The 27,204-nt window shown below is 39.4% G+C and overlaps 1 protein-coding gene across 5 annotated transcripts in view; it reads left to right on the top strand.

Annotated features, from left to right (window-relative positions):
• Positions 1–27,204, top strand: part of RB195_006482 (uncharacterized protein) — a gene marked incomplete at both ends in the record, with an annotated part of 61,609 nt that overhangs the window by 29,145 nt on the left and 5,260 nt on the right. The window contains 21 exons of one of the 5 annotated variants that reach the window (XM_064179590.1): positions 2,226–2,357; positions 2,428–2,501; positions 2,574–2,735; positions 2,810–2,924; positions 4,320–4,468; positions 4,610–4,785; positions 5,232–5,331; positions 5,402–5,473; positions 5,531–5,636; positions 6,271–6,371; positions 7,059–7,129; positions 9,910–10,009; positions 10,346–10,429; positions 11,017–11,082; positions 12,704–12,764; positions 24,330–24,429; positions 24,936–25,057; positions 25,114–25,166; positions 25,309–25,485; positions 25,562–25,693; positions 26,805–26,966. In XM_064179590.1, coding sequence (XP_064036532.1) covers positions 2,226–2,357; positions 2,428–2,501; positions 2,574–2,735; positions 2,810–2,924; positions 4,320–4,468; positions 4,610–4,785; positions 5,232–5,331; positions 5,402–5,473; positions 5,531–5,636; positions 6,271–6,371; positions 7,059–7,129; positions 9,910–10,009; positions 10,346–10,429; positions 11,017–11,082; positions 12,704–12,764; positions 24,330–24,429; positions 24,936–25,057; positions 25,114–25,166; positions 25,309–25,485; positions 25,562–25,693; positions 26,805–26,966 — 2,315 coding nt within the window. Of the gene's footprint in view, positions 1–2,225; positions 2,358–2,427; positions 2,502–2,573; positions 2,736–2,809; positions 2,925–4,319; positions 4,469–4,609; positions 4,786–5,231; positions 5,332–5,401; positions 5,474–5,530; positions 5,637–6,270; positions 6,372–7,058; positions 7,130–7,478; positions 7,770–9,909; positions 10,010–10,345; positions 10,430–11,016; positions 11,083–12,703; positions 12,765–21,589; positions 21,706–23,229; positions 23,765–23,822; positions 24,216–24,329; positions 24,430–24,935; positions 25,058–25,113; positions 25,167–25,308; positions 25,486–25,561; positions 25,694–26,804; positions 26,967–27,204 lie in introns of those variants that run through there. The other 4 variants (XM_064179591.1, XM_064179592.1, XM_064179589.1 and 1 more) reach the window with 4 other exon arrangements.

Here is a 27,204-nt window from a genome sequence, read left to right as displayed (position 1 = left end):
CTGCTTGCTCACATGACTGTCCTTCATCTAACATCTTTTCAATCCTGATTAATGATCACTCCTGTAAAGAGCTTGTAATTGACGTATAGTAAGCAGATTGGGCGATAGTTGCCGATGTTCTGCGGGTCTCTCTTCTTATAGAACATTACGGTCTTGCTGGTTTTCCATTGCTTATTAACCTTGCACTCCATCAAAAGAACGTGTGAAGACCATCGCCAGTGTGTGATGAGGGCTGGCGGTAGGTTCTTCAGATGTTCAGACTTGATTCTGTCGGTACTGGATAAAGTACGAGCTGCTTTTCTCTCTTCTTGGTCTTCCTTTACCGCTTCTCTGCAACGCCTAGCGAGCTCGAATGTGAGTTCGTCGTTGCCTGCAGCTCGTGGAGCTTCACGCTGATGTATTATCTCTGAATGATTCCGGAGACAGGCGTCTCTTGGTAGTTTTGAAACTCTTTATTCTCCTCGTCTTTCTCGCTCTCGTCGTCAAAATGCTCTACAAGCCGATCGCATTAGTCGTCGATGTTGTCCATGACGGTATCTTCCCAAAATCCGACAAACGACGCGAACACTTCGCGGCTTCTCTCCATGTCGAAGAAAGTCTTCCTCGAAGAAGGCGATGGCCCGATCTCGTATAAAACTGGGTCAAGAGCGACGTACGTCAGGGGAACCCTTTTAATAACGACGATTTGATCAATTCCATTATGGTGCCCTCCATCTGCCGACTTCCGCATCGAGCGTAGAGAGGAGGGCCTCTGGAATTGCGAGTTCCCATCGATCTTAGTCCTCATGATAAACTCGGAAAACCCTCCTCCCTGTTCATCCCATTGAAGGTCGTGGGCTCCGATGTGAAGTTCTAGAAGCGTTCTTCTGGAGCCGATTTTGGCTTTGAAATCACCAACTATGACCTTTGGAGGTTTGATGTCCTCTGTGGATCTTCACCAGGTCCACGTAGAAAACTTTGACTTCCTCTTCTTCGTAGCTTGATGTTGGAGCGTAAATGACCAAGATATTCAAAGCTGGCGTTGAACCACATCTTCTCATCCGATTCGGACCCCAAACGGCCTCCCATCCTGTCTTGCACCTCCCAGTCACTTGATTGGTGGCTTTTGGCTGGACCGACTTGTGGGATGGAATGGTATTATGAGCCGATCCGGGCACAGCAGAAAGAGAGGTCCACCTTCTGAATCCACTTGCGTATCATTGCAGGCATAAGGTCGCTTTTGGTCCGCCATTTGTCCCCTATTTGCCACCTAGGGACGCCACGTAGACTGGTTGTGATTCCTCCAATGAAGGGGATCTATACATTCCGAACCACACGCAGAGCAGTGACGAATCATTCCTATTTGATATACAATAGGTACAATTGGTGTATAGGTATCGAAAGACACTAAAGGTATTGCTCTTATCGAAAGACACTAAAAAGACATGACTTTTTTGCAATTCTTTGGTCAATTCTTTTGTCCAAGAAGTATTTCCATACTGCTTTTAACATTATTCAAGTTCAAGAACCTCATTTTTTTGATTTTCATTGCTTTAATTTTGCCCGCAATAGTGACCCATACAGTATTTTGCACGTGACGATCAGTGGAGTATGGTGCAGATTCAGATTACAGTGGCGTAATAAAGAGGAATTTTCTTATTTGAGCCCTCTTGGAATTGCCGGGGAGGTTTTTCGGAGCGTATCACAAACTATTTTGGTACCTATCGTAGGTGACCTATGGTGGAAAGATATGTGGCTAGACGGGATTTCCACCTATTTATTTTTGATTTTTGGATTGTATTTCTTTTCGTTGGAACTTGCACATACATATTACCATGCATCATGTGGTCGTAACAACAAAATGTCTTAGCAGTCCACTACAGTGAAGTATATTCACTTTGCCCAGCAAGTGTGGTACGTTCTGGCACGTGGATAATGTAACTAGGCAGAATGGTATGACTATTGGTTACACATAAAATTACATTCTTTTACATACTCTGCACTTTTAGAAAGTAGTTATACCTGGAGAAAATGTTGTACTTCATCTTACAAAGAACTGAGGAACTCTGTGAAGTTAGGATTATTGCATATTTTTGGGTTCTCACCATTAGATTTAAAAATTACGGGCATCCGTCAATTCCGCATTATTTCGAGTCCCACTGGAAGTTTACCGAAATTTCTGCCTCAGATTTTTTCCGAATGGTGTCAACGTCTTTGCATTTATATTTCAATCCATCTTCTTTCAGAAGTTGATGGCAACCACTCATTCGACTCTTTCGACCCAATAACCAACGAGGATCGAACAGCAGTCACTCACGGTTCCGATCCTATGATTGCTTCTCTTGGTCGGAGAATGTACTCTTTAGGCAAGTTTGTTGGTAGTTATTTTAGGAAGTTATCCTTTTGTTAATATTCCGAGATGTGAAGTCAACTAATGCACGTTTTTAGACGACATGAAATCCATAACAATGGAACAACGCTCATTTTCAGCCGAAGATACATCTTGCGACAAAGAAAACCAAGTTAGTTGTTTCTGTGTGGATTCAGTGCAAAGTAAGGTTGAAAGCAAAGAAAATAGAGTAATTATTTTTTAGTTTAAATGCACTTCCGTCGAAAGTAATGCAATCCGAAAGGATCTTACCAATAAAAGCTTTGCGGAGGGTAGCGATGATGTTGAGTTTACAATCCACAGTACGTCTAGTGATGCAAATAGTTGTGAGGACACGGACTTGACTGAACGAACGCTCATATCTGAGGTCTGTAACTTCTTTTGCTTCGAATTGTTACCTGCGAGTTGAATTGTTGTTGTTACAATATGTCCATCCTTTAGAATCCGCGAGATGAAGAAATCCGTCAGTTTGAAGAAGGTGAATACGCTTTGACGGACGATGTGGAATTGCCGCGTGCTTCTGAACTAGCTGTGACATTTGCTGACGATGAAAATAGTGAGTCATTTCGTTTCCGAAGACAAATAATATCCTCATGGATTTGCTTAGTTTCTCTTGTTCGATGAAATGACGACAGACGGAACCTTTGACTACACGATCAGATAATCCTATATCTGCTTAGTTGTATAAAACCCTTCATTCCGAATTTGCATTCATTATGCCTGATGCTCGCGAAATGAGTTACCTGTGCTAAGAGCAGCGTTCCTGGAATTTTCGATGTTTGGTTCTTCCCCTTATAAGGTGAAATTCGCTTTAGGGCATAGTTTCCAATAATGACGACGTATATATGGAAAACCACGTTAAATCAATTACTAACTGACCTTCGAAGTAATACTTTATGCCAGTAGTATTGGCTAAATGAAGTCATGTGAAGTGTATTTCATTATTCGTGTTTTTTGTTACTTCAGACACAGAGAGTTGAATCGTAGAGGAAACTGATGTCTCAGGTAGTCCTAAAGACTTTGGTTCTTGGATCTATATAGTTTGCTTTTTGCTTCTGCTTTTTGCGATACGTATAATCTACGCTCTGAACTCTATCTGTCACTGGACAGAACCGTACATCGAAAATTTCCCAAAACACTTTAACTCCATTTATTTTTGCAAATTTCATGCTCATTCCTGCCATCCTCATTGTAGAACGAATACGATCAAGCTGAAAACGTTCTAAAACTTGTGTTGATGCGCTTGCTTTTTCTAAAAATCGTTGTTTTATATTTGACCTAGCACAAGGAAGATGGAACAAACTGGAAAATACTCATGGGAAATGCTTTATGTGGATATAGTGTGATTGCTTTTAGATGACACATTCCGAAATGATATGTCATACGAATCAACCTTTTACGGTGTTGCATTAGTCATCTTGAGCATCGATTTCGTTCCCGCCGTTCTTTTGTTGATTTGAAAGAAAAAAAAATCATCACATGTACTCTTCAAAACTAAGACCTGAGTTAACCTCCGATGTTTACTAGTTATTTCGAGTTCTGCCCTTTTTTCGTGTTCCGTTATGAGCTGCACGGCTGCTTGAAAACTGGTTCACTTTATAGGATGTCTTGATGAAGCAAAAGTTTGGCTTTTTCGCGTACTTTTTCATTCTCTTGGAGAAGAACAGAAAAGCATGTTTCAAGTGGCGTGTAGAAGGAAGTGAAACTATGTCATTATCAGTTTGCACTGCTCACGTTTCATTTGATTTCTCTTTAGAAATCTCTAAACCTGATGTTCCCACCCTTGTTGGTCTCTCTAATATTCTATGATTTTTTCCTTGGAGAGCCTTTCAACTCGTTACGAAAATAATCACAATACTCGCTCTTACTCTTTGATGACTGTTTTATATGTAAATATGGACTTTTTTAATACTTGGAATACTTTGAGTACTGCTTTTAATGGGTTATCCAGGTGCGTCACCCACTCGTCTCCTCGACGATTCAATGATTCCTCTTGTTGGAACACCTCATACAATGACATATCTTCCTATGGAAGACGTGTTTACATTCGTAGAAAGGCGCACGAATCAAGAACTGCCAGCCATCACTGAAGAGAACGAGGTATCCAGTCCATTCATTTATATACGTAGTTCAAGTCATGACGATCACAAGCTGCCAAACCACTTCCTTCTTAACATTTTTTTTTCCATTTATTTCACTAGAATATTGTTGTGTTGATATGCCTGTAGTTTTCTTTGTTAGGAACAAACATTGCGTCGGTACCGAGGCCAAGGTTCGTCTGTTGAGGGGCGATCTCGAAACGGGTCATCAGATGCCCCACAGGAGCCGGAAGAACTAGCTCCAGGGCTGAGTTCAGAAATGGAATATGATGCGATAGCGGAGCTCGATTATTCTTGCAGTGCTGCCCCAGTTCATAGGTGAGTAACAGTTGCTTTTATTAACGAGGCTTGTTTCCCGTATCGCCTTAGTCTTTTTATAACAGAACTTTTCTGTTTGGGGTAAAGTGTAGTTGGAGGAAGGTAGACGCTCAACCGCACCCTTATTTCTGGACGTGAATAAATAAATTAGTAGATGCCCTTAAAACCCTATACATTAGTCTTAAAGGAACTATGACATGTAGACTTAAGCTACTAGGAGAAAAAAGGAACATGGAGCTTCCAGAAATAAAATCGCGGTTGACTACCTCCTTCTCCAACCGCATTTTCTCATTTGTTTGTTGCTAGGGCAATAGCAGTGATTTTCCGTCTGCACCATTTAGTTCTCAAACTGTTGTTTTCTTCATTTTATAGTATATTTTTGAAAGAAGTGTCTTGTTGGACTGAGTTGTTTTTGTGATATACAAAATAGAAGTATTGATATGAAGGCGTGCGGTCAGCGACAATATGGGGACTCACGGTAGTCGGAAGTCCGAGTTGAGACGTACCCAGGAGATGGAAGAGATCGACCGGGCTGGTGTGTATGAAGTGAGTGTGCTATAAATTATCATTTGAACTTGACTTGAACTTCGGTCATAATGCATACAAATTTGTGCAGGATATTACAATGCGGTCGTCGAGGTCCATTGGGAGAGCAAGTTCCGTTGTGTCTAATAGATGCCAAAGCCAAGTAAATTGTTTTGATCAATATGTTTCTGCGAATTTGCATGATAACGTTTCTTTTTAGGTCTTTTTACCAGAAATTGGCCTAAGCGATACAGCAAGTTCTGCTCCTGCGCTGGATAGAAATTTGAGCAGTTCGGATCCTTCGATCAATGAAGAGACTCCCTCAAGTATGTTCCGAGTTTGCTGAAGAGTTTATTTTTCTGAACATTCTATTGGTATCTCGTTTATGTTATTGGATTCCCTTATGTAAATAGCAGTTCCTAGCAAAATGCAGCGGTACTGTAGCCGTTTCTGATTGAGCATCTCAAGAACGAACAAAGTCTCGAAACTACACTAATGGTTTCACAATATCCATTTCATTTTCAATCATGGGAATAAAGTGAATGGTGATGTGTCATCGATATTACCCTTAATGTTTACCTTTCCGAGCATCGGTCAACTTTTTCATCACCTTATTCCGAAGTAGGCAATAAAAAAAAAGAAATTATTGGTTGAGTTATACGTAGAAGATCGATTTCATGCCTCCTATGGTGATAGTCCAAATGTATAAGCATCCCTCCAGTTTACACGACCATCTTGTCATAATTCTAATTTTTGTACGTATTTTGCACATTCTGCATGCCACCATCAGCAATAGGTAGATTTTCATTTTGTTTTTTTCATGATCTCTTCGTTTTACAGACATTTAAAGTACCGTTCTTTTTTCCTACCTCTTGTTTTGTATTCAATTGTAGACGTTGGAAAATATTAAGGAATGCTTGACGCTTCGGATAGTTAGCTGGCATGAGCAATGTATTGCAGAAACACGCGAATGCCCACCTCCTGTCGTCCTCACCCGCAAAGCGTCATCGATACAAAGCGACTGGAAAAAACAACTTTCTGTCGGTTCTTTGACACAACCTGTGAGTTTCTTTAAGTTATACTTGTAACCATTCAGAATATTATTCAGGTTATACACAGGGTCTGCGTGTAACTGAAATGAAGTGAGTCTGCGCGCTATGTACTGTGTTGTGACTGTTCATGTCTTGTGATATCCTGTTGCGCAGTTGACTTCTAAAAACTTTCGTTTATCACAGAACTTATTGTAAGGGTAAATCACCTACATGGAAAAATGGTGCACAACAACCAAAGAACAACTCATAGTTTGAAGCACACATTTTTATCATTCGATAATTTCACATTTTGGAACCCACAATACCTACAACGTTAAGATTTTACTATTGCTGTATCTGTCTACAACGTGTTGAAAATGCGTGCACAGGATTTTTGGAAACATTTGTAGCAACATGTATAATTATCATGTGTAATTTCCAACGACAAAGTTTTTGAGCTTCAGCTTCTAACGACCTCTCTTAGTTAATTCATTTCAACTCAATTTTGTTTGATTTGAAGAGTTCTTCCTTTTGAATCAGGGGCACATATGAACAATAACATTTTTCCCTATTCTGTTCGCGATTTTGATCAATACACGAATTAGGCATGTGAATCTGTTGGTGTCGTGTTTCATCAGCGCGAAAGCGCTTTAGATTTAAGAGAAATAGTATTATGGTCTTTTTGTTTTTTCCCCGACATCTACTTTCTTATTTCAGACTCCAGTTCAATTACGCAAGGAGCCGGTTGGCAGGGAGAGTCGGCCGCAATCAATGACTCGGAATGAAAAGTGCGTCAAAATTTAAAGTACCTCGTCCGTTTTCTCATTGAGAATGTGGTGTTTTTTCTTATCTGTTTTTCCCCCTTCATGTCTGCTCTCTTATTCCTTGTGTGCATTTGTCTGTCTTGCGGTGGTTGGGGATTTGTGTTCACGATAGCATCAAGTTCATTCTTCTGTCAAATGGGCTAGGGGGAGATTCTAACATAATATTCGGATCTTGATTGGAAGATTCACTGCGCTACTGCTTAAAATATGCTTTTTAGCTTTATTCTCGTGCACATCTGCATCTATTGTCTTTTCCCTTTTGAGCTTTTTCGCGCTTGCGTGGTTGATGCTGTGCTATCCGAATAGTTTCTAGTGATGACGTTTCTTCGCCGTCTCCTCCATCAAGTGCCGCATCGTTTTCGCGTGGCGTGAATTTCATGCGTCGCAGTTGGCGACGACTTGCGGGCGATTTACGACGCGATTCGGTAGAAGTGCCGATTTTCCGTTCGTTGGATGATACAGTAACTGCTTGCAACGACTCACATGCGATGTCGTCGGCGGAATGTGCATGTGTGTCGTCTGATGCCGTTTCAAGCAAATATGTGCGACGAGTGGCGACGGTACCAATACGTCCACGGATGGCAATGCACCTTACTAAATCGAGGTGGGTGGTCTGAATTTGTGCAGGGCAAAAGCAAAACGGATGCGCATTGCGCAACTATGATTACTGCCAACCCGTCTTAATTCTAATCGCACGATAAATTCGCAACGCATCTTCTATGTTGATTTTTCGCTGCAGTAGCTGGCTTCTGTGTGGCTCTTGCCGATCTTGTCATTTTATGCATGATGATACCCAGCGTATGAAAAATTTATTGTATGACAGCACAGTGGGGTCAGCGTTAAAACGTTCCCTTTCGCTTTGACACTTACGTTCCATTTCCGCACCCTTATCGTTTCATGGGTACCTATTCCGATTTTCTCCATTGCTTTTGCATATTACCTCCACCCCTCCCGTTTATTTTGTAATTGCGTTGTGGATGTCGCGGTGAAATGATGTGCATGCCTCAAGAGAAGTGGACAATTTTACTTTTTTAAAATTTAATGTCATTATAATTGGTATAAGTGAAAATTCAGTGATAATTCTCTAGTTTTTTTTTCCTTTGACTTTTTTCTACTTCTTTTTGTAACAATATGATTCTGATTTCGGTTTTGGTTTTTCTTTTTTTTTGCAAAGGATTTTGGTGGCGTTATATAGAACTGTTGATACTGTGTTCGAAATCAAGGGCCATTAGCAGAAACCGCCATTTGATCTTGCATGAAATCTTGAATGAAATGAATCATAAATAGAGTTCGTTAAAGCAGTTGAATGCGACGGTAAATTTAGTAACTCCTAGTGATGTTGCAAAACAAGATTAAAATGTTCTAGCCGATCCAAAATCGTAGTCTTTTGATCGTACTCTTCTAGGTAAAGTCCATACTGAATTTTTTTTTGTAAAAATTGGACGGAGTTGCGGTGAAGTTGTGAAGGTGATTGATTCCATTCCTAGCACAATGAGCGCAGATTACAGCAAATGAAGAGCTATGTACATATTTTCCTAAGGTATATATCTAATGATAACTAAAGGAATTAAGAAAGTTCTCGGTTGAGTAGTTTTCATTCCAACCAATAGGTGCGATAGGGAGAACCCTCCTCAGGTGAAGGGGGTTTAGCTCATGGGGTGCAGCTCAAGTAAAGGGGTCCTTTCGCCAACCGTCGAAAAGTGAAGGGGTAATTTCCCCAACCGTTCAAAAGTGAAGGGAGTCATAGCACCGGCTCTGACTATCGCATCTATGATTCCAACCATTACTGCAGAAATTTTTACACAATGCTAGAAGTTGATCTTACATTATTCTAACGAACTACGAGCTCCACTTGTCATTGCAAGTTATATTACAGTAATAACAGTGTGTTATCGATGTTTGATGAATATTTCACTTCTCTGAATTTATTTCGCATCGCATAGCGCGGCAAGCTGGGAATGATACTGTCTGTCATAAAGTTCAAGAATTACACTTCAACATCTCGTTTAATGTTAGTCATGAAGAAAAAGAAACCAAACAAATAAATAGTAAACATATCTACCCTTACTAGTAAGTAGATGTCATGCATGAGCTTTTCGTCAAATCAGTTTTTTTCCTACCCTTCCCCATTTGAACTGTTTATTTTAATGGAAATATTTGGAAAGTCTGCTTATTGGGTGGAATGTCGTTTGGAAAGAAAAGTCCCTTCCCAGAGTTTTTTTTTTCTGTCGCAGCGATACCTGTCGCCTAACGGGTCAAAGCGAAATTTATGTGATATATTAGTTTACAGTAGTTGTAGAGCTCTCTGGACTACTTCTCTTTTGAGATGTTTCTCTTTTGGAATTGCTTATTTTGGAATATTCGAGGTAATAGTGAACGCTTCTGGTTTTTTTCTAACACTGTCTCACAGTAACAAACGCTTGATCTTTGCGCAAAAATTCCAATCCCAAACACCTTTCCCTCTGAAAATTTGTGGGTGTAGGTATAATTAGGAAAGCCGACTAACCCCCGCAAACGTTTTTGCCTGTAGTGCTGCATGTTTCCTTCTGAATGAAACTACTAAAACTGTGAATGTGCTGTTTGTGTCATGTCAGCGTGCTTGAGTACGTCCACTTTCCATCCCAATAAATCATCCCGATATGTTACCAAATCGTCCCATTACGTTGCTTCGTCTTTTCTATCATCCTACACGTATCCCAAGGAAGTTTCAAAGTGCACCTGTTGCACTCATACATGTGCTTCAGATCAGGGGACAGAATCGAGAAGAAAAAGGCGAAAAGTGGATCCGATACATTTTCTTTCGGTAGCCTTTTCGGGACCAACAAAGGTGCCAGGTCGAAGAAGGTAAGCTGACCACGCCAGGCGAGGTGTCGCAGTCATTCTTTGTTTGATTGTTCCTTTAATCAGCAGCAGTGCTTTTACTGTTCAAGTCAGGGATTTTCAGAATGAGTGGGGCCCGGAAATTATCTGGGGATCTAAGCAGAACCAGTTCATTTTCTAATAATTGTGGGATGTTATTTGACTGTTACTTTAGCTTTTCAGTGATTTATTGACTTATTAGTCAGTGTTGTGCTGGTAAATTTTGCTTCTATAAAAGTACAGAATATTTTTCATCATCTATGCTATTTGCCATCAAAAAATTTCTTCTGGATGTTCAATGTACAAATCTTTTGGTTATAGAAAATGGGTGTCGATCGAAGTTTGGAAACGGTTATTTCAAATTTCCACTCCAAAGCCGGAGGATCTGCTGTGTCTCTCCCAACTGTAAGTTACTTACTGGTTTTTTTCGAGTTTTTGTTTTCCTTTAAAAAAAAACACTTTGGTGGGCTTGAATCGTTGCATCTTTCATATCGATAAAATGGGTGCGGGATGCGAATGTTGGTAACATTCGATTTGTTTGGAATATTTTGGGAGGGTGTAAAACATTGATTAGTTAACATGTGGTTTGTTTTCAAACATACATTTGCATCGTATATGAAATCGTATGCATTTTTGTTCTTCCGTTTGACATTTGTTGCAAATCTGCTTGTTTTAACAAGTATTTGGAATTCATTACATCTTTCCCAAGAAAACATCGAGTTGTTCACTCGCAGAGTTTTTTCTTTCTCTTCAAAAACCAAACAGTCATGCAGCCGTCGCCGAACGTACTGTCGGGCTAGCGCGTTACGTCCTCGGCAGAGTCGGGCACGGGTACCTACCTCCCCTGATCTATGGGACGATAATATCGATAGGACGGTAGCGCCAGTGCCAATGAAAAAAGATTTTGCTACGCCTAAGACCATAACCTAATCTCAATAATGCAGATTTACACGAAAAACTACCAAAAAAGGAGAAAAAAAAAGAGTTCCTAGGAGCTTATCGGCGCCGTCGCCCTATCGATTATCGTGCCATCGATCGGCGGAGACAGGCACCAGAAGGCAAGTTTTGAGTGTATCTTGTAGTTTCTCAGCAGTAGGGATGAAATTTATTCTTGTTTCTAACTTGCACACCACAAGATTGCTTTATCATTGGTATTTTATTGTCCCTAACTAACACTAACAATTGTTATGTTGTTTCAAGAAGATGAATATTCCCAATTACGCACTCCTTCAATGTGGGAACTATTTCTGGCTGGCGTTGTATGTCTTCTAACGTTGATTTATGGGTTCCTACGAAAGTTTGTACATTGAGGTCGTAGATATTAGAAACGATATTTTCCATGCTTTCCAATAATTATTGTTGTGTACATCTGTCCAAAGTTGAAGGCAGAGACCAATTTCATTTTCGTGGTCGCTATATACCCTCTAACTGAGGAACTTATAATTGCAATCTTTAGCGTTTGTCTCGCATCTCTGAGATTACACATTCATTGAGCAGTTGCATGTAAATGTAAATGTTAGGCAAGCGTCTGTCACGCGGTCCTTCGACGCTACCTCTACCGTTAGTCAATACTTTTACTGCTTTGGACACGATAATAAAAAAAGCAGTCAACACTGATGACAATATGAGGTCAAGTTCGAACTTTTCTTTGTTATTCTGAATTTTACAACCTGCAGGCCAAAACAGATTCGAAGGTTCGATCACTTGCATTCGCTCATCTGCCTCAAGGCCTACTTTGCAGTAAAGGAACAACTTTTTACTTTTTTACTCCAAGATTTGGTGTTTTCAGGAGAATCCAAAATTTGTTCAATTTCTAGGAAAGAAATTAACAACATTTCAAGCAAATCTTTCGAACTTTAATATTTGCAAGCGAACAGATTTCAAATACAGGTTGACGCACAAAATACTATTCCGTCTGGCTCCTAAAAACACGCATATGCAGGAAAATGCTTAATAGTTAGTACGAAAATTGTGAAGTACTTTGCTTCCTTGCACGGACTTCGAAACAACCTCTAACGGAAATGGGCGACGCGCAGTCATGGCTCGCAACCGGAGCTATTTTTCGTGCGTCACCTCGCATACAGGAGAAAAACGTAATCGGAAGAAACTCATGAGTGTGAAAAGTATCTGGGCGAAGTTGTTGCTAAATAAGAGACCTCAGTAAAGAGAAGTTGGTGAATTAGGATTCATAAGGCTGGCTTTTTACGAGGAAATCTGCAAAGTAGACAGGACTGATGATCTAGTTTACTTTTAAGTTGTCTTAATTCTAACTCGTAATCAGTTGGAGTCTATAGATTGATAAGAGAAAATGGACAATATATCATCAATCTTGGAGTTTACTGGAGGGGAGAGCTGTGTATGATAGTACCCTGTAGGACCAAAGTAAAAGACACATGCACAATTCGAGACTTCAGTCGATTTAAGATTTAGGTTGTTTCAAGAATCTACAGGACAAAGATTCATTCCCAGTACTTTGTTTTAGTTCTTTTTCTACTAAATTTATGAATTCTACTTTTGGACTGACTTTTGTGATGAATCCATTCAATGCATTCATTTGATAACTTCACTTGATTACCAAATCACAGAAGTTACTTTGGAAGGTTTTCTGGTAGTAAAAATCCGTGATTTTTCTCTAGATCAGCAAGATATGTTGAACTATAGTAAATATACTAATTTTAGCGTCGTATGGCTTCTTCCACCGACCTATCACAAATTCGCCTTCCCATACCAGACTTCGAAGGTTTGCCGCTCTCGTTTTTTAAATCTTTCTTATAATGACTTGAAAACTGGTGGGCAGTCTTCATGTTGGTGAAATTTATTAGCGCCGTTCCGTGCCATTTTTAATTAAGTCTTAAGTAGACTCTTCTATTAGATGAGTTGATAAGAGAAGCTCTTGTTCTATTTTCCACGTTTTTTTTCCTTGCAACTCTTTAATTTAAAACAAAGCGTACCTAGTACATCTAGCTAAGCTTTTTTCTCTTTAGGAAAGCTCACCTTATGTTTGTTTTTAGATTCTCTCCTTTCTTAGATTTTAGATTTGGTTCTCTCCCCACACCCCTTTTTCTTCCGAAATTCTTTGTTTTCTTTTTTTCTTCCTCATTATTTAGTCCGTTAGCCTTTTTCATTTTATCGTTCAGCTCAAGATATTTGGGGTATGCATGTTGAACCCTTATTCTTTTCCCTATTTCAATTTGATTTTACAATTTACTTTGTATCGCAATGTAGTCATCTAGTGATCTAGTGTTACTTAAATTCCATCTGCAAGTTCTACCCGACCTGTGAATAATCAAGAATTTTTTCATCTTGCAGCTCTACAGAAAATATTTCGACATCAACCCAAACATTGGACCAACTTCACAAAGTATTTAGATATTTGGTATTCAGGAAATGTGATATTTTTTGTTAAGGGCGGGGTATTGCAAAGGTTCGCTACTTGATTTCCTTTTTGAAGTTCAAGGAACTCGATTTCCGATTCGCTGCCGTCTCCGCACGTCATTTTCGTCTTCCGCAGCTTTTTTTCTCCGGTTTTTGTGCAGTTTCAGGGATTTTTCTTGACATCATCGCAATGTAGCTCTGTTTCTATGCTATTTCGGGATCCGGGGTGCTATGGATAAAGTATTAATTTGTTGTGGCAGTGGATGTAGGACACCAGCAAAGCGGCAGATTTCTAGTTGTCGCGGAGCTCATTCATCGACAGAGTCAGGAAATTCAGCTTTGACACATAACCTGTTACAAGAGTTAAGCTTGGGCAGATTTTTATCTCTTTGCAGCTGATTCTGATTCACAGTCACAATTATCCTAATTATCCTGGGAGTTTGTTCAAAATCGTTTGCATCTACACTGCTTAATTCTGCTATTTGCTGCCATTAGAAAAAAACAGCATAGCATATTGAGAGAACAGCCCAAGAAACTCCGTCGGAGACGTTGCCTCGCTCAACTTCAGCAGTTGTCCTCACGTTAGTACGTGGCTGTTAAGCTTATAGCGAGTGGTCCGCAGTATTCCCAGTAGCAAACTAATTTTAGAAAGCGAAATTACTTGTCCAACGTTCTAATGATTTGATTAGGCTTGCCAGTGGTTTGTGCACAAGCAGAATAGGACACCTTGTATTATTTTCCAAAAATAATACAGCAATAATCACTTTGAAGGTAGCGTTCACAGAAATTTCCCAGTTTAGAATATCAAAATGGAGGCAATTTTTTTCGGATGGATGTACTTCCGTAGTGTTTGATCGTCTTGTGAGCCGATCACTCTTAATTTTTGAGGCGCTGCGCGTTTTTGCGTTTTTGCGATACCTATGAATTGCACCTCCTGTCTTTACCAGTTGGCGGAGAGATTCCAATCCCGAAAATTCCTACGGACGCTGCATTTCGGCGTAATCCGTTTTCTGTGACGTTAAGTTTCTGTATCTCATGTGATAAAGAGTTTATATATGTTTCTCATGTAGTAAGGGACTTGCGTTCAATCTTTCCATAATAATTGGCCGCTGGTGCCGATATGTTTTGCTCCACGTAACTTAATGAGGTTGCGGTCCCGTGGTAAATACCAATTCTTTTGCAATTTTGAGCTAAGACGGTTCTCTTCTTATGGATAGCAAGCTATTTATTTTGTTTTTTATTTCTACTCTTACTTTTCTTACTGGTGCTCTTGCCTTTTGTCTTGTATTAAATCGATATATTTTATTAGTAGTAGAATTGCATATTATTTTGCATCTTTCTCGGAGCCACGTGCAGAAAAGGCACCTTTCTGCCTTTTCTGCACATGTTTGAACAGCAGTTAAATTTCTCGTGCTAACAGTATAGATGAATCTATGCTGCTTGTTCTTTTTTTTACTTCATTTAAGTGATTTTTCTAAATTTTGATTTGATCTACTTTATCCCCCTTTAGTAATAAGGTCTCTCTCTCGGTTCGAAAACGTTTTGTAGACATTGAAAGAAACAGTATGTGGTCATCTGAACTCGGTGTTTCTGCATTTGGACCAGATATTTCTGCTACTCGTCTTAGTGAAGGGCTTTCTAAAGCAATAAAGTATTCAGAATCTTCAAGATAACTTGTCGAAACTTACGGATTTTTTTCATTTGCACTTCAGTAGCATTTTCAGAGCGAGCCCATGGAAAATAGCTATCCTTCACGTAGACATCCCCATGGAAAAATTTGTCTTCTTCTTCCCATAGAGAAGGCGAAAATCTTGTACAAACATTTGTGATTAAACTGATATTTTCCAATGTTCTCTAATGTTCCAACATTTTGCTCCACAAAGTCTCTTTCTGTTCGAACCACTTTGGTTCGCTCTTGACTTTCGCTGTGAATTTTCTACTAGATTCATATATTTTATAATAAGCAATTATCTGAACCCATTAAAAGAAAGTTATAGAAGTAAACGATTAACGAAACTACTTTTGGCGCGCTTCTGAAATGAGATGAAAAATTTTCTTTAAATTCGTTCGAAAAAAGTTCTTTAAAAAAATCAAAAAAGGTTAGATTAAAGAGCAAGGAGAACGCTTCTCCTCCTTACTGGCGAAAATTGTGATGATTTTGAGGATTGTATTGTGTATAAGTTACCCTCAAGTTTTCTCAAGTCACATGTATGATCGAATTCATGTGAATTCTGGGCAATGCTGTTTCCTAGCAAACTGGCATATGAATTATCTATGAATGCTTCATCAATATCCCTTTTCGGTCTGATGTGTGCTGAGCCTCTGCTCATCTCTGCATCCCAAACACCAATCATCTTTTATAGTGGTTCTATCAAAAAGCCTTAATTGCTTCGGGAATTTTTCTAGTTTCATCTGTATGGAACAGAAGCGAATTATGACATTTTGCGGCGGATTGCGTTCTCTAAAAACACTGATAACATATTTGTTCTGTGGCGCTACCACCTACCTGACCCAGGTGTAGCCCCATTTTGAAACCGAATACAATCCATTAATGACATTTGCGCAGATTACACTCGTTTATATGCATTCTTATTGGATTTCCTCCATTTCAGTTATTATGTTTTCGATGTGCTTCAGAGTTGTTATTTTCGTTATTCAGATGTTTTGCGGGCGTACAGCGATGCGTGAATGTTTGGCGCCGTGACTATCATAAAATTAGATGTTTTTCTCGCAGTTACTGGTCGTTCTCGCTTCAATATAATCGCCTTAACATTCTCTTTGTTCGACAAACGCATGAATGGATTCGTCTTAGTCATATTTCTGCTCTTTAGTCTATAAGTATTTTCAAACATTTCGTTTCTTTCGCTGTAGTTTTGTTGATGGTAGATGACAGTTTATTTCCGTGTCCGCGGATCTGGTTAATTGCTTCAACTTATTTCTCCGACAAAAAGAAGTTGCTTCTTTTAGAAGCGACATGAGTTCCCAGAAGACTCTTGCCAGTCTTTCCCTTCGTAGTGATTCTGAGTGATGTCGTTTATGAGTTTTGTCATTTTACGGAAAACCTGATCGTGACGACATTCGTAATGGCGAAATCGTGTTAAATTGATTGAAGCGCATCTAGACGATCTTGACATCTCCAACTACTACTAACTTAATTTTTTTCTTATCTAAATGTAGCATACCTGTTCTAGTTGTTTTCCTCATTTGTCAACCTTAGATCTCTTCTATGTATTTGCAGTTCATTACTGTTGTCATCTTTGTTTCTACGCTTGTCTATGTGGAGTTTTCATTCCATTTCACTTGACATTTAGAAATGGTAACGAAGCTGTAGAGAGGAGAACAGAATAGAGAAGAGAGGTGACATTTAGAAAAAAAGAGGTTTCAAACATTTGCGGGCTTTCATTAATGAGTACGAAATCTGTTTTATCCCTTAACACAGACTTATTTGATCCATGAATCACTGAAATAGTTATTTCATATTTCAGAAGATATGATGATCGACTTGCTGATCGTTTTTTGCTCTGTTTATTCCATGTTCAAGTAATTTATTTACTTAATACCTTTTGGTGGCACTTCAGCTCATGCTGCTGTTTCTCTGCTACATATTCTTTATTTTATACGTGCAGAAGCATGGGAACAAAAAGTTCGATTTTAGCAATTTCTGCGAATGAATAGCTTCACTTTCATTTCGAGAGTGTAAAACATCTAGTTAATGCGAAACGGTATTCTCCTGGGAAATCAGAGGGGCTTAATGACTATTAATGTAAATACTGTTCACATCAAATCTGTTTTTTGGAGAAACGTTGGAAGAAATTTTCTCATATTCGTCTCCTTTCGAAAGCACAAGACGTGGAATCTAATTTTCAGTTTGAGATTTCCTTGAATTTGTGAGTGGGCGTGAGTTTCAGAGCTATTTAATGTCACGAGTGGTTCCTTTACCTTGTGTTGGAGGGGCAAGTCTTTGGCAGCAATATTTCTTACCCAAAATTGACTCATATTTCTAGACAACTTGATTTTTTATTGCCCCAATAATATCCTATTGCAAGGATGAAACAGATGCAAATATGTTGCTTAATTTGCCCAACATTGATTTACCGTTGTTCCTCAAAACCTGTAGAAAAATGAAAAAGTTATTGGTATGGTATTATTAGTGATTTACTTATATTAGACGAGTTAGTGTAAGCCGATTATTTTCATGTATTTATGCATATTATGAGAATATAATGTGGAATTTTAGTAAGAGCGCAACGAATCGTCAAAGTAAGAAATGAAAACTTTAGAAAGTCATGTGGCTTGTTAGACCAAGATTCTTAGGAGGTCCGTGTATTTTTCTGTGGCAATCTATTTACGAAGACATTTCTGTAGAAACTATAATATTATCGGTGTTGATTCTTGAAAGTAATTTCCTGGTACGAAGTGATTGTTTTATAGAAATGTAGCGGGTTTGTATGCAGCATCTTGGGAAATGAATTTTGATGGACAAGAGCTTTCCGCACTTTGATTGAAACAATAATTTCCATGAAATTGTTGAGATCCGTATTATCCTATGAAAACCTAGTGATAATCGCTCTTGTTATTTCTAATTGTTTTTTCTTCTCTTCTAGGCTCATGTCTCTAGCTTTCTTTCTCTAGCGTTCTTACGCAAAAATTGGCATTGTTTTATAGGAAACAATAGTTGTTTTTTCTTATATGAGTATATGAGTATGTGGAACGTGTAGCAGCATTGGACTTTAACAACTTTTAATGTATGCGTGAGCTAGAACCATTGATTAGGCCGTGTTTAGTCTCCCTGCTTTTATAATGTTCACTATTTCCGCTCAGATGTGGTGTGTTTCCTTCTTCTCAGTTCTTAATTCTACTCCACTATTATTCAGTAGACAGCAATTACTATGTAAATTCTGGAGAAGATAGCTATGCGCCGAATCGTGCAGCATAGAGAATGGTTTGCAGTCACAAACGATCCGGTCCATAGCCTCTATTACGCCGTATTAATAGTTTCGTCTGGTTGTGTTCGAATGAAGAAAAACGAAATGAATGGTGCAAATCTTTTCTGTCCGCGGCCCCTTGTTTACTTCGACCAACCAGTAATCGCTTCTGCTTTGAGCTAGTCCTATTGCTGCGATCGTAGGTTCGGAAGTATAGATCCGTTAGTCGAAAAAGTGAGGTTTATCATATGTTGAAACCAGATGTTCTCCACATTACATAAACTTGGATCAAGAAGAGACAAAGAATTCCATGCAACGGGTTCCTATGAAACAATCTGGTTGTTCGCAGAATTTTTGTATTCCCTTTCCAGCATGGCGTCCTTAACGCAGTTTCACTATATATATATATATATATATATATATATATATATATATATATATATATATATATATATATATATATATATATATATATATATATATATATATATATATATATATATATATATATATATATATATTGGTCTCCTACAAATCTAAAAAAACGTAAGTAGATTATGCGCACCAGTCTTGCCAACGTCCCCCTTGTCGCACCTCTTCACATCCACAGGATAGAGCAAAAGGAACAACGCAAAATTTAGTTACTTTTGCGGGTGTAAAGAATGTGTTTTATCGCGTAATTTTATCTCTAATTCTTACTGTACTGTCTCATTAGGTCAATCACATTAGTGTAAAGGATAGCTTCGTTGAGTAAACTGACCATTATACTACATTGCTCGTGATCCGCATGTTTTTCATTTTTATAGGGAATTTTTCACCTTTTTGTGGTGTTGCTTCTACATTCTTAACTACTTTCCAATTATTAGCAAATGAAACACAACATCAAAAATTTCCACGAACGATTCCTTTGAGAAAGTGTGCTTGCGCACTTGTTTTCTCGATTAAGAAGCTCATCCTGCATTGTTTCGAGCTGGAATAAGAACAGCAGTTAGTAAATATAAGAGAGAAAAGTTTCGGGCGTATCAATCCATTTGGAATGCGCCTAGGCGTTTTACTGCAATTCGGAATCGTTGAGGTTCTTTTTTGAAAAGTGTTTTGGGCAATTCACTGACTTGCGCGGGTCAGCCGATGTGTCAATTCAAAGTTTTTATCCTCCCAGACAAGTTTGGTACCAATTTATCGACCCCGGAGAGATGGAAGGCTTGGTTGGCACTAGGGCGATTTCGAACAATTGACCGTGTGGGCACAGCGGACTCTGATCGACTGCGCCACCTCCCATCAAGTAATCTATAAGACTGGGAGAAACATAAATTTTTGGTTCCATTCTATTTTTTTTTGCATATTCCGAATGAGTGCAGTTCTCATCTGAACAGTAGACTTTGCTCGTAAAATGACGTGTTGCTTACAGAATATAAGCTGTTTACTACACTGCAGCATGAAGTGTTTATGTTATTAGAACTCGTCTTCGGATCAAAATTTGAGCAACTATCGATCGTTTTATCACGTACTTCATTCTGCTCAGAATTTAGTTTTTTCTTTTTTCTTCTTTTCCTTCGCTGCACAGAAGTTTTTTTCTTAATACGTTAATTTGCACGACTGCTTTCGTGCCGGATATCTCCAATTCCCAAACATGCGTTGTGAATCGCTTGTAATCCTTGGGTAGTTGATGTGCACAATCCTATCAGCAACATGTGTAGAAGTTCTGCAGCAGTCATGCTCTTACTATGGAGCTGAATTAATCGAACAAACCTTCCCTTTCCATTTGATTAAGATATCTCGATATTTTTTAGTGACGGTCTGCAACATGAAGTTCACCTTCCCGTTCCGGGATGAACAAACTCTGTATTTTCAGTAGACTAGTTTCCAAGTTACTAGCCAGTTTTTCCTTGTTTGCACGGTATTTCAGCACTTTTGACAATCTCCTACGTATGCAAGTAACAGTATCTTTGTTGGTCTTTGTTGGCAACCGAATGTTCAATGGTTGGGCAAAGTAAAGGATGCGCTCAGATACTTTTCCATCGAACCCAATGGTAAACATACAGCGTTCGAGAAAATTTTCTACATGAAGTTCCATACATCTGTAGGTAATAGCAGCGAAAGACTTTGCGAAGCCATGAATCAGAGGTTTCGAGGCACTAGACTGATCAGTTATCATGCCAGGGCAACTCTGCTCTCGTGATAGCATCTCACGCCTCTTATTATCATCTGCGATGCGGCAGCAAGAAGTCAGCTATTGGGACAGATCAAGACCTCTGGGTGCTCTTGAGCTCTTCTATTTCCTAAATTTGTAGAGAAAGTTTTGCTCTTTTGTTGGTACCCATTTAAAAAAAAGCTCGAGCTCTCTGTACCACGGGTAGAAAATTAAGATCAAAAATTTCCTCGAACGCTGTTTTTAGGGCTACATTTAAGGCGCCACCAAGATACTATTACAATAAGCGGAACCATGGTTTTTTGTTTATCGAAACTGTGGGTGCGGATTCAGCACTATTTAATCTAGTTAATTTGTTTGTCCCAACATAACGGAGTTGCTGTTTCGCCAGCTCTGGGCATCTATAGCTCTCTACTTAAGTTTCGCCGTCCACGGAATAGAGATTCGCTGATTAGGGCATTTCGTCAGCTGTGATTTTGTTAGTCGATGTTCCTCAGCCAGAAATGTTTGAAATGCACTTTAGAATTCCATAACGCAAACAAAACACTGATAAATGGTCCATGACAAATGATGACCAGAAACAGGTTCCAAACGCAGTTTTTTTCCCCATCAATGCAAAACTTCCCTTCAATTGTAACGATTGCGACCTGCCTCTGTTTCCGACTTCCATTATTTCTTGCTACAGTATAACATACTTCTCTATTACGTTCCTTCGTGATTTGAGTTGTTGGTACTGTTTGCTACTGACGTCTACACGAAATTGTGCACCTCAAAGATTCAGATTGGAATTGATGTTAAATTGCTTTTTGTTACTGTAGACGTTACGAGTGCATTTTCTTGATTGATTGTCTGTTGTTAACCGTTGCATTACAACCTAGAACTGGTAATTTTCATTCACCTGCATTACCTGTGTTACCGTTGTTCGTCGATTTGCTAGAGCGCCCACCAGCAATACTTCCATTTGTCCCGATCGCACGCAAGGGTAGCCCAGTTGTTTCTCTTCTTGTGAGGGACCTCGAAAAGCACTCGCATCCTTCTCTGAACGGATATGGGAAGAGCTTTTGCCATATATTCGGCGGTCTTCCTGCTGTGCGTTTGATATTACGTTGTATCCAGTCGCTCACAGCTCTGGTCCAGTGATTGTCGTTGAGGCGCTTCTCGTGTCTGGCCCACCTAATGTCACTTTACTTTACATATACGGCAGCGCCTCTGATCTTCGATCGTTAACGTAGAACTGGACCTCCAGTCGCCTCTTGCATAAAGCTACTCCTAACACGGACGGATACTCCTAACATCACCACGTTAATTTAACATTAATTTATAATTTAACATGTTAATCTTAAGCTCAAAATTGATTTCATGCCTGAGTACATCATAAAGCAGAGAATTGATGTTTTCTTATAAACCTAACGGACTAATGGACCTCTGGATTTATCTGTTGAGCTTTCATTGGCTTGGAGGATTGACGAAGAGATGCGCAGTTCGGAGTTATCTAATCCTAATTCTGCTTTTCATTTTTGCGTAGACTATTTCATTTGCACGAAAATGTTCTTTAAATGTACTGTAAGAACATGTACTTTTCTGAAATTGTCTTGGTTTGTCCGTAATCCTCTCTACAGCTGTTGTAGCTATCGTGCCTTTTCCCATTTCATTACGTTCGTGCCTTAATGAGTGTCTTAGCGATCGAAGTTTTGTCCTTATTCTATCTCTGTGCTTTTTCTACTGTTTTCATTTCAGAATCTTAGAATGATACAAATTTTTGCTTGCTGAAAAGGACTGCATGTAAATTAAACAATGCTAGCAAGATAATGAATTATTCAAAGAGTAACTGCTTCTGTAATTAGGATTCATAATTGGCTGGAAACTTTTTCTTTTCGAAGAATATTTGATGTTGCATCGTACTTTCTAATCGTGGAATTGAAGAACGCGTATTCCCACACATTTCTAACTTATTCCACAGAATATTTTATGTTTATTCATTTCCGCAGGTTAAGACTTATTTACACAATATAGGAGACTCAGAGTTTTTTTTTTCACCCTTCCGCCTCCCGAATTCTAATTCCATCATACTAGGAATGCAAGGAAAAATGCTTGGGTTTGATGATATGGTAGATTTTATGTATCTTTTTCTGGAAGTTGCCGAGCTAGGAGTACTGTAACAACTCTGTTGATTGCAACTCTTTGAAAGGGTTAGATCTACAAGATGGATTAATAGGTTAATATATTTGGTTCGAAATCAGATCTATTACTGCTTCTCAAAACGATCTTGTAAATGAGCAATTTCACGAATCCGTTGAGAAAATCCCGAATGAAAATAAGATTATTTTTGAGAGCAGAAAAATTCACAGTAGGTGAAAATTTGCAGAAAAATTGCGTATTTTCTCTCTGAGATAGCCTTTGTGAAGCTGTTTAAGATGGACTGGAACCACTCAAAATTTTACTTTTGTATAAACAAGGCTTATTAAGGTTTTTTTTCCGGATGACGTGTTTGAAGGATCTGTGCAGTTTTTTGGATGATGTTTGAACGACACCCCTTCATTTAATTTCCTCCTATTCCGCTACTTTAGCTTCTTCTCCAATGACATCGCGGTTTCTCGTATATCGATTCAGGACCTGCTCAACGTTGGACTTCGTGACCTTTTGCATTTCTATCTTTTTTTTAGTGCCGCTTCCCTTCTCCAACGGTTACATTCAAATATAATATAAATTTTAGAGATCCGGTCGAAGTAGTTCAGCTCTCTATTTGTCTTATATAGATGGCGTTAGGAACGGGCGCCTCTCCATTAACAAAAGCCACCTCCACATTAGCAAAAGCTGGGAAATTTAATGAAGATGCAGCTTATGGGCGCACGAGACGTGGCTCGCTTCCGTACAGTGTGCTGCATACAACAGGGAAGCCTCTTATTCGTCCAGAAAAGTCTTGGCTTGTTCGTCGACTCGCAAATATTCTGCGACGATCTCCAACAGAAGTTGAAGAGCAAGAAGAGATGAGAAATCAAAATGCTCGCGAGAACCATGGATGTTGCATGAAATGTCGCCAAGCATTCGACGAGACCGTCCAGCTATGGACAAATGAAGACGAGTGTAGCGTAGATCCGTCAAACCTCTATCGCCAACAGTTACGAGTCATTCTCCAGCAAGACACTTTATCGGAATTCTCTGAAACAGATCTTGCTCACCTCACTAGATCACTCTCTGAAGGAGATATTCGTCGAGAAAGTGAAGACAACAACAATGAGTATTTCGAAGATCTCATCGACCGGTATGGCTTGATGTCAGAAGATTATGTAGGTTCGTTACCGTGAAAAAATGGACACTGTAAAATGCCTGTTTGATTTTGCTATTTTAGAAACGTTATGCGTCCCCGAAGGAGCTATAATTGGTGACGATGAGTGTTACATAACAAGCGCTTTTCTGGAGAGTCTCGATAAAACGAGTAGCAAATCGCTTGCATCTGAAGATTCAACTGAACAGTCTTCACCAGTGGCTAACCGAGCAAAAAATATCGATAACCAACGACGGGGTGCCTCATTGTGCTCTAATGACTTCAAAGAAGAGGGAAATAAAGTGTCAGAAGCTGTGAGCCGCACGCACACGTTTCCGCAGAGCAAACGGCGCGTATCTGCGCTCTTGTTTGATACTCTGACTAGGAGGTTATCCAGAACTAGTGAGAACGACTTCAAATGGAAGCGTGATCCAAAGAAAATCTTTACTGAACGCGCTGCTTGGATAATCAGCAAAGGTTTGTTCTCGCTGAAGGGTACGTAGACTTCCCCTACTTCTGGCACGGAACGGTTCTTAGCTGATCTTTCGACAACAGTTTAGTACGTGTGATTTTTGGAGTTAATTACTTTAGGACTACCCGATCACTTATCCAGTGCTCTCTCAACATCCGGTGATTTCAATGATATTGAATCGGTGAACTTCGAATTAGCTGAGACATCGAAATATAATTTGTGAGCGCTTAATTTTTATTTTTTAGAGGCCTCGGAAGGGAGCGTAGCACGAAATTGACGTGGTACGGAAACTGGGGAAAACGCAGTGTTCGGGTTTTGGATTACGGAAGAGAGCGGTGCTCCGTTCATCTTCGCCAAGTCGTCGTAAGAAACGGCGTTGATGACGCCGCTATTTACGACGACTTGGCGAAGATGCGCGCTCCTTGAGTGGGCGGTCGAAAATAGATGGTCTCCTCAGCAGCCTATTCAAGTAAAAGCAATGAACAAGGGGACTGGAAATTATGCAAGAGTGGCGCGTTCTAACATACTTGGTAAGAAGTAAAGCGTTTCCCACCCTGTTTTTGTGACAACAAAGAGGATTGAGTGGGGCCACGCTCGCTTTCGTGATCTACAACTCGAACTCTACGTTATCCGTGGGGTTTCCGTGCCACCTAAATTTCGTGATATGCTGCCTTTACGTTCCGCAACATTTCCTTGTTTTAAACTTATTGTTTTCGTATTCATAGAAATTCACCACTATGGGCTCGGTTCGATCTGTTTTCGAAGGAGGAATATACGTCATGGCACGACAAGTATCGGCACGACAAAATGAGTTCGAAGTTGGTGAAGAAACAGGATGCTATCTACGGTAGGCTTGTGTTTTATCGTGAGCTATTCGTCATTTTTTATCAATAATCATTTCAGAATTGATATTGATTGAGAAGGCTCACTGCGCGCACCTCGCGTTTCTGCAGCAGGTTGGTTTCTCTACTTTTTTTTCCAAGATTACATAACTTCACTTATCACTGGTACTTCAGTGGTGATTAGTTGCTTTTTGTGCCCACTATGTTAGTTGATTTCATAGATGACTTGAAACTTGAAATACCTAAGCATTTTAAGGGCTATCGTAATCGACTTCTCCAAGAAAACGTACTTCCCGAAGCAGATATTAATCGACTTATACCCGACGTTCTTGATGCTCTTCTTGTCTTTCATCTGCATCTCCTTGATAGACTTACAGCTCGACAACGAGAATCTGATGAAGTTGAGACGATTTCTGACATACTAGCTGAAGAGGTTTGCAACTGATTCTGTTGAACTGGAATTTTTTCGTTCTTTGCTTTGCGTTAATCGTTGGACCACATTTTTACAGCTTTCCGATGAAGGCAAGCACATAAGTATTGCCATAAACGCATACACAACTTTCGGTTCAGCTAAGGAGCGTTCAGAAAAGCTTTTCGAGTCGTTGATGGCAAAAAATGGACGCTTTGCAGACTTCATCAGAGTGAGTGCGATGTTTTTGCAACGTTAATGAATTCATTTCCAACGACCAAGGAAATCCTTCCACCTCTTCGCTCTTATCTAGTTTTTTCACATTGAAATCCTGCCATCCGTCGTTGCCTTCTGCTACGAACGCTGCAAATTTGCTGAATATTTTCTTCTGTTTTACTTCACAAACAGTATTTTTAATGAGATTGCAGCACAATTCAGCTGGTACGAAGTGCTGCTTATCTGCTTCGAAAGGACGCGCGTCAATGAGCAGTTTTGAGAACATTGTCATTACGGGGTCTTCCGTTTTCACTGATACAGCTCTGGGGAAGAGGGAATCACCCTTTTCCCCACAATCTACGACCCCGTATAGGCACAACTACCTGAAACCCGTACCATCCCAGATTCTTGGGGTAATCCCTTTAATTATTGTGGTTTATACTATTCAAGAAGCATTTTTCCTTTCGCTGGTGGCGATGTATGCGGCTAACTCAACTTCAAACTCCTACAAAAGCATGCAGGATAGTGATGCTTAATATTTTATAAAGAAATCATACTGATCGCTATAGCAGAAAAACTCGATTTGAGATAGTTCTTTGAGCAAACGCTGAGTATTTTTCAAAGAACACTTTAACGAAGGATGATAGCGAAAACGAAGATGCAAGTTCTTCTGTTTTTTTTTTGGCGTTTTATTATTTACTGACTGTAATTTTATGCACTTACTGAAAAATCCAAAATTTGAAATCACGAAGACGAATTTTCGGCTACGTGGAGTCATCAGTATAGATAAGCAAAAACATGCTTACAGATTTGGAGACTCATGTATGCGAGCAAATGATCTATGCGCAAACTTTATTCTTACACCGCTGACAGTCTCTGTCTTTCGACTTTCGAATTGTTGAGCTCTTTGTAGATGTGCTGGTTTCTCTCCAGTGATAAAACAGTTTTTGTGTCCGAGAAGAAAACCATATGAAGTGAAGTTTGTTCATTGCTCTTGTCACCTTCAAATTGACTCTCGCTTTTCCTTCTCTTACTTTCAGTCATATCTTTAGCCATACTCCAACAACAAGATTTTTCTGCTCCTTAAGGTTCGTAACGATGTTTTGAGCTTAACACTTTTGTTTTAGTCAACGGCTTCGGATCCGCTCTATCGCCGCTTCGAATTCAAATCGACAATGACTAGAGTTATTAGTCGACCAGCCAAGTACGGTTTATTAGTGGAAACGATACTGAAGAACGAGGGAAACAAATTCACTAAGGAGTGCGAGCTAACTCAAAAAGCATTACTGGTAAGTTTTTACTTCATTGCCGCCCTTCAACTGAACTTTTTTCTGAGCTAATTTGATTTATTTTGTGTTTTCTTTCTCATCATGTCTCTCATTGTAACTTTGCCGCTATTTCTGTCTTTGTTCCATCAGAAAGAATTATTTGACGTATTGTACTTTTCCCTCTCAACGTCTGTTTAGTGATGGTTTTTTTGGTCTTTTGGTGCTTCTATTTTTTTTTTCAAGTATGTCGTAAAACACC

The sequence above is a fragment of the Necator americanus genome, chromosome I, assembly GCF_031761385.1.
Source record: "Necator americanus strain Aroian chromosome I, whole genome shotgun sequence".
Classification (NCBI taxonomy): Eukaryota; Metazoa; Nematoda; class Chromadorea; order Rhabditida; family Ancylostomatidae; genus Necator; species Necator americanus.
This window is presented reverse-complemented; position numbering and strand designations above follow the sequence as displayed.